This window comes from Pituophis catenifer, unplaced genomic scaffold (assembly GCF_029215685.1).
Source record: "Pituophis catenifer annectens isolate HBS135680 unplaced genomic scaffold, rPitCat1.0.hap2 SCAF_4, whole genome shotgun sequence".
Taxonomy (NCBI): domain Eukaryota; kingdom Metazoa; phylum Chordata; class Lepidosauria; order Squamata; family Colubridae; genus Pituophis; species Pituophis catenifer.
The window spans coordinates 111578386-111594820 of NW_027256884.1; the positions used below are offsets into that span (position 1 = coordinate 111578386).

Genomic DNA, 16435 nt, shown 5'->3' on the forward strand with positions numbered 1-16435 from the left:
AATTATACAGCTTTGGCCCACAATTTAAAACAATCCAATTTAAAACCCAATTTACACTTAAAAAGCTAAAAAGAGCTAAAAAAAGGGGGGGGGGTTTCATGCCAGCCCTGTTTGATGGAAAAGAAAAGTTTTTAGGGGATGGCGTAAGGCCCGGAGATCTGGTATCCTTCGTATCTCCGGGGGCAAATCGTTCCAGAGGGCAGGTGCTGCCACAGAGAAGGCCCTCCCCCTGGGGGTCGCCAGCCGACATTGCCTGGCTGACGGCACCCTGAGGAGTCCCTCTCTGTGGGAGTACTGGTCGGTGGGAGACTATCGGTGGCAGAAGGCGGTCTCACAAATACCCAGGTCCGATGCCATGGAGCGCTTTAAAGGTGGTGACCAACACCTTGAAGTGCACCCGGAAGACCACTGGAAGCCAATGCAGCTCGCGCAGGAGAGGCATCACATGGGAGCGCCCTCTTGCTCCCATAATCCCCCGCGCGGCCGCATTCTGCACCAGTTGGAGCCTCCGGGTGCTCCTCAAGGGAGCCCCATGTAGAGAGCATTGCAGTAGTCCAGGCGGGAAGTGACGAGCGCCTGAGTGACTGTGCGTAAGGAGTCCCGATCCAGAAAGGGCCGCAACTGGTGAATCAGGCGAACCTGATGAAAAGCCCCCCTGGCCACGGCCGTCATATGCTCTTCCAAAGACAGCCGTGTATCCAGGACGACGCCCAAGTTGCGAGCCCTGCATATAATGTGTGGTTTGCAGATTCAGAGGGTTAACTTTCATTTTCAGTATAATTTAGCATTAGAGCATTATCATCATTAGCCATTGTATTATACAAATAGTCCTTGACTTAAAACTACAACTGGGACTGTACGTAGTTGTGATTGTAAATCAAGGCACCATGGGACCAGACTCAATTTTTTTATTGTTTTTAATGTCAATTATTAAGTGAATCACATGGATGTAAGTCTGAATTCACTCTCCCAAATGGCCATTTTTTGCCAGAAACCAGCAAAAAACGTCACAAATTGTGGTTGTAAGATGCTGTAACTGGTCATAAATGTGAGCTGGTTGCAAAGTGACTGAGGGGGTTGTCATGACATTCTATGATTGGCAGAAGTGCTTTACAGGCTATAAAGCATCTGAGGCTGTCGTAGGTTTGAATTGTTGTTAAATAACTAGTTGTAATTCAAGGACTACCTGTGATGCATGTAGTTTGAATTAATTTTGCCCTGTACCAGTGCATTAATACATAGGCATTATATATAGAAAAATTAGTGGATTATAGTACAGACTTTAATCTTATGAAAAACTCACAACAGTATTGTCATTTCTCCTTTGATCCACAATTCTAATTTCTTTGGAGACTAGAGACAAAGTCGTGGATCCTGTAATAAATTAATTTAACAAATCTCATGGAAGGAAAATTTCTCATACTGTCTCTCTCACCCCTATAATCAACAATATTGTCTCAGAATGTATCCTTGGAGGTTGAAAAATCCTTCTGAATACTAAACAGTATGGGAATCATGTACAGGCAAATATGAAATATCTTTGTTTTGGAGGGATTATTTTTCCTCAGCAGCCTGTCTTATATTGCTCATGGATGCGACTCAGTATATTTCAAGGTGTGCCATAGTGCCTTGAGGTAGCAGGTGGGAAAATTTCTACAAATTTCCATAAGTTACATTGAGATTCAAGGCAAAGAGTGTTTTGTATTGACTTCCAGGACAGGTGCAATGATTCAACTATTAATTATTCCTAAACTTGGTTATTAGAATGTTATCTTAATTACTGTTTAGAGGCTCTTACAATCTTATTTAAATAACAAATTATAGCAACGTGTACAGAATTATAGGAACTCCAACCACTGGAACAAAAGAATTTCAAAAATACATACATACATACATACATACATACATACATACATACATACATACATGAAAATAATTTGTTTTAAGGAAATTATGTAAATTGTAGTCCAAACTTTCAGTGAAGCGCCTTCATCTTGCAGTGGATTGATTTTTCAATCAATGGACTAATTAGGATTGGTAAAGTTAGCATTTTAAAATTATGTTATAGGTGGTGATTTCAGTTTTATTTGGCATTTATAGAGTTAAGATTTGTTACTATGGTAGTTTTTATAAGAGGATTTCTCACAAGCTTGCTGACAAATACAGCATGTTACAGTTCTGAGTGCAAATGTCAGTCATTAGGAAGAGAATTATTCTGAAAGTAGAATGCTCCAGCTGAGAGTTTTCCATTCAGTATTAGTGTTCAGCCATTTCCTTACTGAATTTATTCAAAAAGATGAGTTATTTCTTTCTGCCCTCTCTCCTCCTAGTAAGGGCTGGGTTGACTTACAAGATGACTTACAAGATGAAAAAGAAAGAGAGAGACTCCATTGCATCCTGCTGGATGTGGATGCCAAGGGAAAAGTAATGATACCAGTAGTAAACTGACTGAATAAACCAACAGTCTTGAACATAATTTATCTGGGACTAAGAGCTCTGTGGAATATGATATGGAATAAACTGTATCGTTTTCCTTGTGCATGCAGCTCAGCTGAAAGCCATTTACCAACATAGACCCTTTTTGCAAATCAGAAGGGAAAAGTACCCCAAGGATTTCACACACACACCACCCCCGACCCTAGTTTCTATCCCATTTTACAATAAATATGCTGAGTAAATAGACATGGCAAGAGCCTATACATACTTAGCTGGTAGTAAGAGTCATTGAGCATAGTGGGACTTTCTGCACATTTTTGTATCTTGCCCCCTCCCCCCCCCCTTTGACCATATATGTATATTTAAGAGATTAGTCTGCGAGTAAGCAAAGTGTGTGTGAGACTGAAGCTGGAAGAATCAAGTAATTGTACACATTGAGTGCCTTATTTTTACAGTGATTTAATTAATTAGGTAAAATTTTTGTGTGTGTATGTACTGCATATTCACACATTGAGCAAACCAGGACTGGTTTCAGTGGCACTGGCAATAATAATTGAGAAAGTAGAGAAGTAAGACTTGCTTATTTATAAGTCTTTAAAAAGATAAAGGTAAAGGTTCCCCTCGCACATATGTGCTAGTCGTTCCCGACTCTAGGGGGTGATGCTCATCTTCATTTCAAAGCTGAAGAGCCAGCGCTGTCCGAAGACGTCTCCGTGGTCATGTGGGCCAGCATGACTAAACGCCAAAGGCGCACGGAACGCTGTTATCTTCCCACCAAAGGTGGTCCCTATTTTTCTACTTGCATTTTTTACATGCTTTCGAACTGCTAGGTTGGCAGAATTATAACCCTTTACTGATGTCTAAATATACTTCTTTTGGAGAAAGGTTAATTAACTTAAATTCAGCATGTTTTTGATAAATGTAATGTTTGTGTGTTTAATCATTGCCCAAAAGTTTTAGTTGCGATGAATAAAATATTACTATATAAGAAAAAATATTCTGATTTTTAATATTCTTTAGGGTTTTTTAGACACAGCAACTTTGCGAGAAGCTGACCATATCAATATCATTTGGGATTATATTAATGTTTAAATTAATATAGTAAAATGTATTTATATTACATATTTTTGTTCTCTGCAGATTAATGTAAGGGTTACCACCATGGATGCAGAGCTAGAGTTTGCCATTCAGCCGAACACAACAGGGAAACAGCTTTTTGATCAGGTATAAATGTTGAGTTTATGTATGTCTTCATCTTTTATTAACATTTTACATTTTGTATAAATGATAACATAGTATGTTTTTTGCAAAATATAATCTGTTAACACATCTTGGATTAATAGTCTGACTATAGAATATGGTTTTTACATTTAAAAAAATAAAGTAAAAAAATAAATTCTAAAAAAATCTGAACAACTACTATGAGATACAAGCAATATTTGTAAGTTCCTCCTTTCTTCTCATAGGTAAAAAAGATAGCATTGGTGCAAAGTTAAGTTGTTTAGGTAGCCCTAGTTAGCATTGGCATTCTATTGCAAAACATGATAACAAAGATAGAAAGATTTGATCTGTAGTTTTTCTTGTATTCATTCCAAAAAAGGCTATAATTGTGTAAAGTTCCCCATAAAAAAGGAACCTGTTCAAAGAATAACTTTATTCTGATTCATATTGTGGGAAGTTTATCAGAATACCTAGTTATGCCAGAAATAGAAGCAACATGCCTAGAATGCCAAAGGCTCGGAAATAATAGCAAGAGGAAGCTTCTATTTTTGTCTTATTTGTGGGTTTCTTATAAATGTACAATTTGTCACTTTGGGAAGCATGAACTGATTTTTTATTTGTTCCATAGAAGTGTGCTGGGGATGGGGGTGGGGGGAGATTAGCATCTCTCTCAATTAAATCAGCTTACCAGTGACCACATGCACAAAATTAGTCTGCAGCACATTATATACTTAACCTCTGTTTTAGCTGCTAGCAGGACACACTTAGATTCTAATAACTCAATAAAATAGTTGTCATTTCATAAAATTATCCCATATGAGAAGATTTTCTATAGTAAATCTGGTGTGTATTTAAACAAAGTCACGGCTGATGTTATTTAAAGGAAAATGGCTTGGCATTTTTTTCAATGACAACTGCATTTGCTCTGTAACTACCTGGCCATCTCAGATAGCCGGATAGCCGGATGTGAGTCCCTTTGTGTGAAGTGGGGCCATGGGGTGCAGATGGGTTTGCTGACCACGTACCTGGCTCCCTGCCACGTGGCAGCGACCCTGCCCGAGCTACTCGACGTCATTGCCGGGGTGGCGGTTGATACCCCCAGACTTATTGTCATGGGGGATTTCAACCTTCCATCCGCGGGTGAGGCGTCAGAGTCGGCTCGGGAGTTCATGGCTTCCATGACGGCCATGGACCTGACCCAGTTAGTTCAAGGCCCCACTCACATAGGGGGACACACTCTGGACTCGATTTTTGTCTCTGGTCAGTGGTTGAATGATCTTGGTAGAGGGGACCTAGATATTAAACCCTTGTCATGGACAGATCATTTGCTCCTCCCATTGGACTTTCCTACCGCCTTCCCCCGCCGCAGGGAGATGGAACCGACCAGATGGTTCCGTCCCAGGCGCCTGATGGACCATGAAAGGTTCCTGACGGAGCTTGGGCCGTTCCCTGAGACTCTAACACACGACTCGACTGAAGAGCTGGTGGCCGCCTGGGAAAGGGCGGCCGCTGGAGCTTTGGACCGCGTCGTGCCTTTGCGGCCTCTGACCCGATGCCGATCTCAATTGGCTCCTTGGTTCTCTGAGGAGCTGAGAGAGATGAAGCGTCGGAAAAGACGCCTAGAGAGCATTTGGAGGACTAGTCAATCCGATTCCGCCCGGACACTGGTGAGGTTTTATATCAAGACCTACCTAGTGGCGATAAAAGCGGCAAAATCTAACCATTTTTCCGCTCTTATCGCATCTGCAGAGAACCGCCCAGCCGCCTTGTTTAGGGTGACCCACTCCCTTCTTCGGGGGGGAGTGCAGGAAGATCCCTTGCAGGGTCGTGCTGAGGATTTTGTGCAATTCCTGCACGATAAAGTTGCTTGGATTCGGGATGGCTTGGACTCCGACTGGATGAGTCCACGGGAGGAGACGAGGGCAGGTCTTGAGAATGTTATCTGGGAGGAGTTTGATCCTGTGACTCCCGAGGATGTGGACAGGGTTCTGGGTAAGATTAGTATCGCCACGTGTTTATTGGACCTGTGTCCCTCCTGGTTGGTGCTGGCCTCCCGGGAGGTTATACAAGGCTGGCTCCAGGGGATTATAAATTCTTCTCTGAGTGAGGGTGCCTTTCCTGCCGCCTTGAAAGAGGTGGTAGTGAGGCCCCTCCTCAAGAAGCCTTCCCTGGACCCGGCTGAATTAGCCAACTATCGTCCAGTCTCCAACCTTCGTTTTGTGGCGAAGGTTGTTGAGAGCGTGGTGGCACGACAGCTTCCCCGGCACCTGGATGAAGCTATCTATCTAGACCCATACCAGTCGGGCTTCAGGCGGGGGTACAGCACAGAAACGGCATTGGTCGCGCTGGTGGATGATCTCTGGAGGGCTCGGGACAGGGGTTGCTCCTCTGTCCTAGTCCTATTAGACCTCTCAGCGGCTTTTGATACCATCGACCATGGTATCATGCTGCAGCGGTTGAGGGGGTTAGGAATAGGGGGCACCGTTCTGCGGTGGTTCTCCTCCTTCCTCTCCGACCGCTCGCAGTTTGTGTTGGCAGGGGGACAGAGGTCGACCTCGAGGCATCTCGCATGGGGAGTGCCACAAGGGTCGGTCCTCTCGCCCCTCCTGTTCAACATTTATGTGAAGCCGCTGGGTGAGATCATCCGTGGTTTTGGGGTGAAGTGTCATCTGTACGCTGATGATACTCAGCTGTACATCTCCACCCCAGACCACCCCAACGATGCCCTTGATGTGATGTCCCGCTGCCTGGAGGCCATGCGGGTCTGGATGGGGAGGAACAGGCTCAGACTCAACCCCTCCAAGACCGAGTGGCTGTGGCTTCCGGCGCCCCGATATAGTCAGCAGGTGCCATCGCTGACTATTGGGGGTGAATCTTTGCCCCCCACAGAGAGGGCTCGCAATCTGGGTGTCCTCCTGGACGCACGGCTGTCTTTAGAAGAGCATATGACGGCTGTGGCCAGGGGGGCCTTTTATCAGGTTCGCCTGATTCGCCAGTTGCAGCCCTTTCTGGACCGGGACGCCCTGCGCACGGTCACTCACGCCCTTGTTACCTCCCGGTTGGACTATTGTAATGCTCTCTACATGGGGCTCCCCTTGAAGAGCACTCGGAGGCTCCAACTGGTCCAGAATGCGGCTGTGCGGGTGGTTATGGGTGCAACTCGTTGCGCCCACGTGACACCCCTCCTGCGCGAGCTGCACTGGCTCCCAGTGGTCTTCCGGATGCGATTCAAGGTTCACCTTTAAAGCACTCCATGGCATAGGACCCGGGTACCTTCGAGACCGACTTCTGCCACCAACAGCCTCCCACCGACCAGTCCGCTCCCACAGAGAGGGTCTCCTCAGGGTGCGATCGGCCAAGTTATGTCGGCTGGTGACACCCAGGGGGAGGGCCTTCTCTGTGGGAGCCCCAGCCCTGTGGAATGAACTGCCCCCGGAAATACGTAAGATCTCCGACCTCCGGGTGTTTCGCTGCGCACTGAAGACCCTGTTGTTCCGCCAGGCCGGGCTATCAACATAATAATTTTAATTTGGGGTATTTTAAATTTCTGGGATTTTAATTGGAGCCTAATTATTTAATGATTTTAAATTTTAATCGTTTTGTTTTGTGTTTTTAAATAGGCTGTACACCGCCCTGAGTCCTTCGGGAGAAGGGCGGTATAGAAATAAAATTATTATTATTATTATTATCTTTATTTCAGTAGTCTCTTCTTTTTAATTGTAGTTTATAATGTTTCAAAGTTAATCTCTTTTGATAGGCTGATACAGATTGCTGTTTTTCTTGAGGAAATACATATTTATTTATTGTATTTGTATATCACTAAATCAAGGAAAGACTGCTAACAGTTAATGGCAGCAGCAAAACATCCATGGCAAGCTCATTCTTTGATATTGACATGGTTTTCTTTTTTAGGTAGTAAAAACAGTTGGCTTACGAGAAGTCTGGTTTTTTGGATTGCAGTATGTGGACAGCAAAGGGTACTCAACTTGGTTGAAATTAAACAAAAAGGTAATTTTTTACTTTAAACATTTAAAAACTTATATGTTTGGTGTAGCAAAAGTATCAAAGGTAGTATAGATACATTATGAAGATTGTGTTGAAAGTCAAGCCAGTGCTTATACTAGATGGGTGCCTAATGAATGAAAAAAGAGTAAACTGTAAAATATGTTTCTATAATATGTGTGAATCCATTTCTAAATTTCTTTTTTTCTATTTCATGTCAGTCTAGTTTTATAGAAAATAAAATTGATTTCTATCTAAATGATACGTTTCTCAAAGGCTGTGGCATATTCAGTTCTCTGATAGCACATAATATGGAATGTCATTGAAAGCAGATCATAAAATTGATATGTATATTCCTCCTGTTACATTTTTAAAAAATTCTTTCTCCTACTCCCAACTAATCATGGAGGATTGGAATGCTTTTGGTTAATATATACCTGATAAATATCCAGCATCTAAGGAGAGCTAAAGTTTCAATAAGTAGGATAAGTAGAATTGTTGGGCTCATCTGTGTGTTAGAACATAGAGATAATTCTTTTTATTTTCAAATACTGTAAGGCAAGTATTCCAGCTGACTAAACTTACTAGCTTTCATATTTCTTTGTGGGATGAGGCACTGAGAGACAGGCAAGAGAAGATTATTATACTTGCATCTCATGAATCATAAATCATTCCTCCTAGTAGTAAAGGAAGCTGGTAAGTGCGGATCAGATTGTGGCACAATGAGGCTACTTAGAAACAAGAGGATTGTACTGGTATGCTTCAGGAAACTCTTAATAATAACAGAATTATAAAAAGTATGTAAGAGAAAAAAAGTAAGGACGTACTATTCCTAACTTGAGAACATGATTGTCTGGATTAGAAAAACTAAAACATAATTAAATCAGGGATGGGACATTTTCTAGAACATTGAACAAGAGAATAATATGCCGTAACATTTTTCTGCCAGCATTACTTACTCTCCCTAAGGTAGTCTTAATTGGGCAATATTAACTACAGTTAGTCCTCAATTTATGACCATAATTTAGCCCAAAATTACTGTTGCCAAGGAAGACAGTTGTGAGTTTTGCCACATTTTTTTAGCTTTCTTGCCACAGTTGTTAAGTGAATCACTGCAGTTATTAAGTTGGTAACATGGTTGTTAAGTGAATCTGGCTTTCCCATTGACTTTGTTTGTCAGAAGGTCACAAAAAGTGTCCACATGACCCTGGGATACTGCAACTGTCATAAATATAAACCAGTTGCCAAGCATCCAAATTTTGATAATGGGATGCTGCAAAAGTCGTAAGTGTGAAAAATAGTCATGTCACTTTTTTCAGTGCTGTCACTAAACAAATGATTGTAAATCGAGAGCTACCTGTATAAATAGGGGCGTGCATAAGTGCACTAACGTGCCTATCATCCCTGTCATTGTATTTTTTCTTTTATTCTTGTTCTCGTTTTTATTCTTGTAATATGTTTTTGAAATACACAGAGAAAGTTCTCATGCTTCCCTAATTATTTAAGTCTCTGTGTAAATCACACGTCCTTCAATGCTGTACTTTTTAGATTAAATTGAAAAACATGACAAGTGGTGATAGATTACCTTTCCCAATATTTTAATGTTCTCTTCATCCTTTGAAATTTTATATTATAATACATATTTATGTTTTATAATTTATATATTTCATTATAGGTAACACAGCAAGATGTAAGGAAAGAAAATCCATTTCAGTTCAAATTTAGGGCAAAGTTTTTTCCTGAGGATGTTTCCGAAGAATTGATTCAAGAAATAACTCAGAGACTCTTTTTTCTGCAAATCAAAGAAGCCATCTTGAATGATGAAATCTATTGTCCACCTGAAACTGCAGTTCTTCTGGCTTCTTATGCTGTTCAAGCAAAATATGCTGATTACAACAAGGAAATACATAAACTAGGATATTTGGCCAACGACAGACTTCTTCCCCAGCGGTAAGAAATTTCTGGCTATATCAAAATTTAATTGGATCTAGAATATCTGTTTGATAATATGGCTTAAGTAATGTACACTATGAACAATGTAGTACATAATTTATTCAGAATTTGTGATTAAGCCAGTGTTATTAAATATGTATCTTCTCAGTGTTAAAGTAAAAAGGCTGCACATATAATAAATTGCTTGGAGATAATTAGAAGCTGAATATGGAAAAGCAAGGATACCTGGCAACAAAATATAGGTTAGACTGGTCATGATCAGCCAGTAACCAAATGTAGGTTAGACCGGTCTATTGGGTTCCCCATAGCTACCTATGGTTGTGAAAGTTCGAACTTAAAAAACAAATCAGGAGGAAAATTGTCTCGTTTGAGTTGTGCTGATGGAGAAAGCTGCTGAGTATTCCTTGGACAGCAAAGATGACCAGTAAGCAAGTACCAGAGCGTATAATACTAGATATGACACTAGAAGGCAAAATTGCGAAACTGTGTCTCACTTATTTTGACCATGTCATGCGGAGGAGTTCACTGAAGAAAGCAATTATGTTAGGAGGAGTTGGCAATAAAAAGAAACCAGGCTGTTAAAAAACATGGTGCCTGGACACCATCAAAGCTGGCATCATCCAGAGCATAGTACTCAAAGAATTAGTATAAGATTAGAAGATGTGGAGAGACCTGGTCCATAGAACCCCAAGAGTTAGACATGATTGAATGGATAACATGGTCATCAGATAATTGTTAAATGTGCATTCATCTCTTTATGTTTGTGTGAATATACAATATTCAACAGTATAAAAGATAAGTAAAATGTATGATTTTACTTAATATTTCATTTATAGAAGAGTTTAAATGCTGTAGTACAAATAATATCAAGCCAAAATGAGCTAGGACCAAATTTCGAGTACTATCTGTTTCCACAGCTAAATATTATTTGGGGTTTTTTTTTGGGGGGTGGGTGTTAAAATGATGCATTACATAGGATAAAACATAATAAATTTCATTGGTGTTGGGTGCTTCAGAAATCTCTTTACTAAAGCTGCCATTAAATTGCATTTCTAAAGTTGAATAAGATACCACTGACGATCAGTTTTTGGATAATTGTGCTGTTGTCTCTCCTCATCCAAAGAATTGCTTGATTCTGCTATTTGTTTAAAGAAAATAATTTTCATTTGGATTGTCTTTAACCCATCCTGATTGCTGTGAAGTTAGTGGAAAGTATAGGGCTTTCTAATATAGGAGGTTGGGATTTCTGGAAGTTTAACAAGATGCTTGATATTCTTTTGGTATACATGACTGTATCTTCTACATCTTTTGCTACGGGATATAGCGGAGAAGTCCAACTAGAATGATAGGGAGATTGTCTTTGCTGTCTTTCCGATCCTTTTGCAAACAGGCAAGTTTCTTTGTGAGAGGGGCAGCCTTACAGATACTTGAAATAAAAATAAATGCATTTTATTTTGATAGTGTTTTGGAGCAACATAAACTGACAAAAGAGCAGTGGGAAGAAAGAATACAAAATTGGCATGAAGAACACAGAGGGATGTTAAGGTAATTTCCATATTACCTTTGTATATCTTTTGAAAATTAATTTCCTTTGGTTTAATAGTAATTTTTCCTCCTACAAAATCTCTGTTACTTTTGAGTGTGTACATGAAATAGGTTATTCAGAGAGCTATTTTAATTTACTCCAGTACAAAATATTTAATTTTTAATAAGTGTTCCTGTTTATATTAAGTCAGCATATTCTTATGTTTTCAATCTGGCAATAATTAATGTTCACATCTTTGGGAATGATCCATACTGAAATAATTAGAATTTATTTCCTACTGAAGTTAGATAGAATTTGATAAATACAATATTTAAGTATTTTTCATCTATTGAGAATAAAGGAGCATAGTAGAAACTAATATTTGCTGGCCTATGATTATTATGAATTTTATTTGGTTTTAAATTATGTTTATTTTTATTGTTAGGGAAGATTCTATGATGGAATACCTCAAAATTGCACAAGATTTGGAAATGTATGGAGTCAACTATTTTGAAATTAAAAACAAAAAAGGAACTGAGTTATGGCTTGGTGTTGACGCTTTGGGTTTGAATATTTATGAACATGATGACAAGTAAGTAGCATAATACTATTCTGTTGATCTTGTAGTACAGCTTCAAGTATTATATTTTCAATAACTTTCTGATATATTTTTAAAATATGCCCCTTGAGAATACTGTAGTAGACAATATTTCTGACAGAAGTAGACTTCTGTCTATTACAGAAGCAAGATGGAGCAGAGAAAACTAATAAGGAAAAATCCTTTTGTTTTAAACAGATGCAGATGGGTTTTGTGTCTATCTTTTGAAGCCTAGACCTATGTCTGTTTCTGTGTTTCCTCCCCATAACTAAGATTCTTTCCTTCTTTTCTAAAGGTTGACTCCGAAGATAGGTTTTCCTTGGAGTGAGATAAGAAATATATCATTTAATGACAAAAAGTTTGTGATAAAGCCCATTGACAAAAAGGCCCCTGTAAGTAAATATGCTTGAGGTATAATCAGCACATCTGTTGTTCTTTTCCTTCTGTTTCTTAGATCTCCAAATGATGTCTTTTGTGACTTACAAAATTTATTTTGCTGTATTCATGATTTGTTTTTCAATTACTGTTTGGCTTATTTATAGTGCCAATGCCATTCTTTTTTTGTTATGTTGGAATTAATTCTATGTTGTTACCCTTTATTTCCTTCTGAATTAGAGTTTGTATTCACAAACTAATGCGTTAGAATGGTAAATACTCAAAAGTTATTGTGGGCTAGTAGAATAATGATAAGAATTGATAAGAAAGACAAAAGAAACCTGGATAGTAGACATTTAAATATTTGGAGGCAGCATAATAGAAGAAAAAGAAGAAAAAGAACTCAAAGAAAAATCACAAAATATAAAAGACCTGCAAACAGAAGTAGAACAACAACAAAGGAAGCAAAGATAGTACCAATATTAACAGGTCTCTTGGGTGCAATTCCAAAATATCTGGAGCACCCTTGAAACCCCATCAGCATTGGCAGAATCATCATCAGTTAATTGCAAAGGGCAATGCTTGGAAGAGTTTACATCCCGCAATGATACCTTTAATATTATTAAACAAAAACATCTGCCTAAACAGCAACATTGCCTAAATAACAACATCAGACTTAGGTTGTTCTACACCCACAACAGATGCAAAATCAGAGCTTTTCCATTATGGCCCATATTTTGTGAAATAGTCTTCCCACGTAGTGATTTAGCAACTCTTGGCAAGTTTCAGGAAGGTCTTGAAGACAAGACTCTTGCGTAAGTACTCAAAGCCTTTTTTAAAGGAATGTTTGGCTGGCATTGGAACTTTTTTCCATGCTTTGTTTATTTATTTGTTTATTTGTTTATTTGTTTATTTATTTATTTATTTATTTATTTATTTATTTATTTATTTATTTATTTATTTATTTATTTATTTATTTATTTATTTATTTATTTATTTATTTATTTATTTGATTTATATGCCACCCTTCTCCGGAGATTCAGGGCGGCTTACAATGCATTTAGCAATAGCCTTCATACTTTTGTATATACCTGCTTAGTAGGGCTTTCGGCCCCCCCAAGCGGTGTTCTTTTTTATACAAAGTCACCTTATTGCCCCCACAATCCGGGTCCTCATTTTACCTACCTCGAAAGGATGGAAGGCTGAGTCAACCTTGAGCCTGGTGAGATTTGAACTTGCAGTAATTGCAGGCAGCTGGTGCTACTTAATAGTACTTTAGTCTGCTGCGCCACCAAGGCTCTTCTATGTGTATATTTTATACACATATATTCCCAGTTGCAATGTATGGCTGTGAAAGTTGGACCATAAGAAAGGCTCAGTGCCAAAGAATTGAGGCCTTTGAACTATGGTGCTGGAGAAGATTCCTGCGAGTCCCTTGGACTGTAAGGCGATCAAACTGGTCATTCCTAAAAGAAATCAACCCAACTGCTCTTTAGAAGGCCAGATCCTGAAGATGAAACTGAAATACTTTGGCCACCTAATGAGAAGGAAGGACTCACTGGAGAAGAGCCTAATGCTGGAAAAGATTGAGGGCAAAAGAAGAAGGGGAGGACAGAGAATGAGGTGGCTGGATGGAGTCACTGAAGCAGTAGGCGTGAGTTTAAATGGACTCCAGAGGATGGTAGAGGACAAGGAGGCTTGGTGGAACGTTATCCATGGGGTCGCGATGGGTCGGACACGACTTCGCAACTAATAACAACAACAAATATTTTATATGACATTCTTGTAAATCAGAGTTAATCAGTTGACGCTTCAAATATTAATATTAATATTAAGTGTGCTAACCTCAAGCCATAATAAACATAGGATTGACTTAGGCCGAGTATATAAATCAGCTCAGTCAATCAATATGGTATTGGGAGTATAACAGTAACTTTGACATATATATGAAACATCTGATGCTCTTGGGAAGCTTTCCTAATCTGATAGCCTCCAAATGTGATTGATGTCAACTCTAATAATGACTAGTTAAGATATTTCTATTACCGTATTTTTCGGAGTATAAGACCTTAGTTTTTGGGGAGGAAAATAAGAAAAAAGCTGATTGGCGGGTGGATCAGCCTCCCGGAATACCCCCAATCAGCTGTTCCCAGAGGTGAATTTTAGCAACAGGTTCATTGGTTGTGAGCTCTGTGCCTTGCTTTTTTTTCAACCTCTAAAACTTCTGAAACTCTGTTTCAGAAAAAACTTTTTTTTCTGCCTCTGAAAACCTATGAAACAGCTTCAGAGCTTTTTTTTCCTTTCAGAGGCTTTTTTTTTATGAAGGTCTGGAGGCTTTTTTTCTGAAGCCTTTTCACATGCTTTTTTCAGCCTCTGAAACCTCCGTTTGAAACCTCCGTTTGAAAGGCTGGGCGGGGCTACATTTGGAGTATAAGACGCACCCAGATTTTCACCCTCTTTTTTAGGGGAAAAAGGTGCATCTTAAACTCCGAAAAATACGGTATTTGCATGTGTGTAATCAAAATTATGGCATACTCTGGTTTTAATTTGGTTTTCTGCCTAAAAAGAAATAACATACTTGTATATCAGCAGCTTGCTGTTGATTTGTGGAAATCAACAGTTGTGGAAAAAGTTCTGGGTGTCTGATGATAGTCAAGCACTCAGTTGTGTATGGGTGTGTGGGTGCATGGAATTTGTGGTTTTCTTGCCTTTCTTACCAACTACCTTATTTTTACCATAATTTTTCTGTTGTGACCTTTTGTAACATTTTTTTCTAAAATGCAATTAACTAGACCACCAATTAATGATTTAAAATTTAACTACAGTATAGATAACTTCATATTTTATTCTCAATAATAAACTTTTTCATTGCTGTAGCTTATTGTCTAAATGTTTTAACTGATGATCAATATCTAAGTATGTTATTATATTTTCCTTTTCTTTGTTCATAATTTTTTAAGTGCAAGTTGAATTTTATCCACCATTTTGTTACATAATGATTCCAGTTCTTTTTGAAACACTTTTCACTCATAATTTACTATGTTGCTGTAAATGTGTTTGTGTTTCTGAGTAATAACGTGCTAATTCTAGATCACTGATACGTTCTAGAACAGCTTTAACTAGTCCTGTTAGAGAGTAATTAGTGAAAGACTGGTGCTGAAATCTGATTTAAGCGAAAACTATTTTTATTATGTGACCATTTTGGTAACTTAAATATTTTTCATTAGGATTTTGTTTTTTATGCACCCCGTCTGAGAATTAATAAGCGGATATTGGCACTATGCATGGGAAACCATGAGCTATACATGAGAAGGAGAAAACCAGATACAATCGAAGTGCAACAAATGAAGGCCCAAGCTAGAGAAGAAAAACACCAAAAACAATTGGAGAGGTAGGATATTTGCAATTAATCTTGGAGATTAAGATTCTGGTAGCAAATTAGTTTGAAAATTAATTTCATGTCCTATCTTAGGGGACTGAAGGCTAAAACATATGAAGAACGGTTGCAGGAACTGGGTATGTCTAATTTAATGAAAAGAAGGACTAGGGGAGACATGATAGCAATGTTCCAATATCTTAAGGGTTGCCACAAAAAAGGGGGAGTCAAACTATTCTCCAAAGCACCTGAGGGTAGGACAAGAAGCAATGGGTGGAAACTAATCAAGAAGAGAAGCAACTGAGAACTAAGGAGAAATTTCCTGACAGTTAGAACAATTAATCAATGGAACAACTTGCCTGCAGAAGTTGTGAATGCTCCAACATTGGAAATTTTTAAGAAGATGTTGGATAACCATTTGAAGTGGTGTGGGGTTTCCTGCCTAAGCAGGGGGTTGGACTAGAACAGTGATGGCTAACCTTTTTGCCATCGCGTGCCAGGAGGGGGGGGGGCGGGGGAGGGTTGCGCGCGTGCGTGCCCACACCCATAATTCTATGCGCTCTGCCCTGCACATGCACGCACAACCCCCCCCCCCCCGGGCTCCTGCACGCGATGGCCTGGTAGGCCCGTTTTTCTTCCTTACCTGGCTCCTGATCCTCTCTATTTATCTGGGAAGGGTGAAAACAGCCTTTCCCACTCCCTTGGAGGCTCTCCAAAGGCCTGAAACGACCCATTTCCCAACTCCCGGTGGGACAGGAAGTTACGTTTTTTGCTGTCCCCAGCCTCCAGAGCCTCTCTAGGAGTCTCTAGGAGCCCCTCTAGGAGTCTCTAGGAGCCTCTCTAGGAGTCTCTGGAGGCTGGGGATAGCAAAAAAGTCACTTCCTGTCCCACTGGGAGTTGGGAAATGGGCCGTTTCAGGCCGTTGGAAAGCCTCCGAGGGAGTGGGAAA

At 39.7% G+C, this 16435-nt stretch overlaps 1 protein-coding gene across 4 annotated transcripts in view; it reads left to right on the forward strand.

Annotated features, from left to right (window-relative positions):
• The window catches only part of RDX (radixin), a 40168-nt gene that overhangs the window by 10025 nt on the left and 13708 nt on the right, over positions 1 to 16435 (forward strand). For all 4 annotated transcript variants that reach the window (XM_070942854.1, XM_070942853.1, XM_070942855.1 and 1 more), the window contains exons 3-9: positions 3577 to 3660; positions 7570 to 7665; positions 9335 to 9609; positions 11074 to 11157; positions 11583 to 11729; positions 12031 to 12127; positions 15338 to 15501. In XM_070942854.1, the coding sequence (XP_070798955.1) occupies positions 3577 to 3660; positions 7570 to 7665; positions 9335 to 9609; positions 11074 to 11157; positions 11583 to 11729; positions 12031 to 12127; positions 15338 to 15501 (947 nt within the window). The remainder of the gene's footprint in view (positions 1 to 3576; positions 3661 to 7569; positions 7666 to 9334; positions 9610 to 11073; positions 11158 to 11582; positions 11730 to 12030; positions 12128 to 15337; positions 15502 to 16435) is intronic.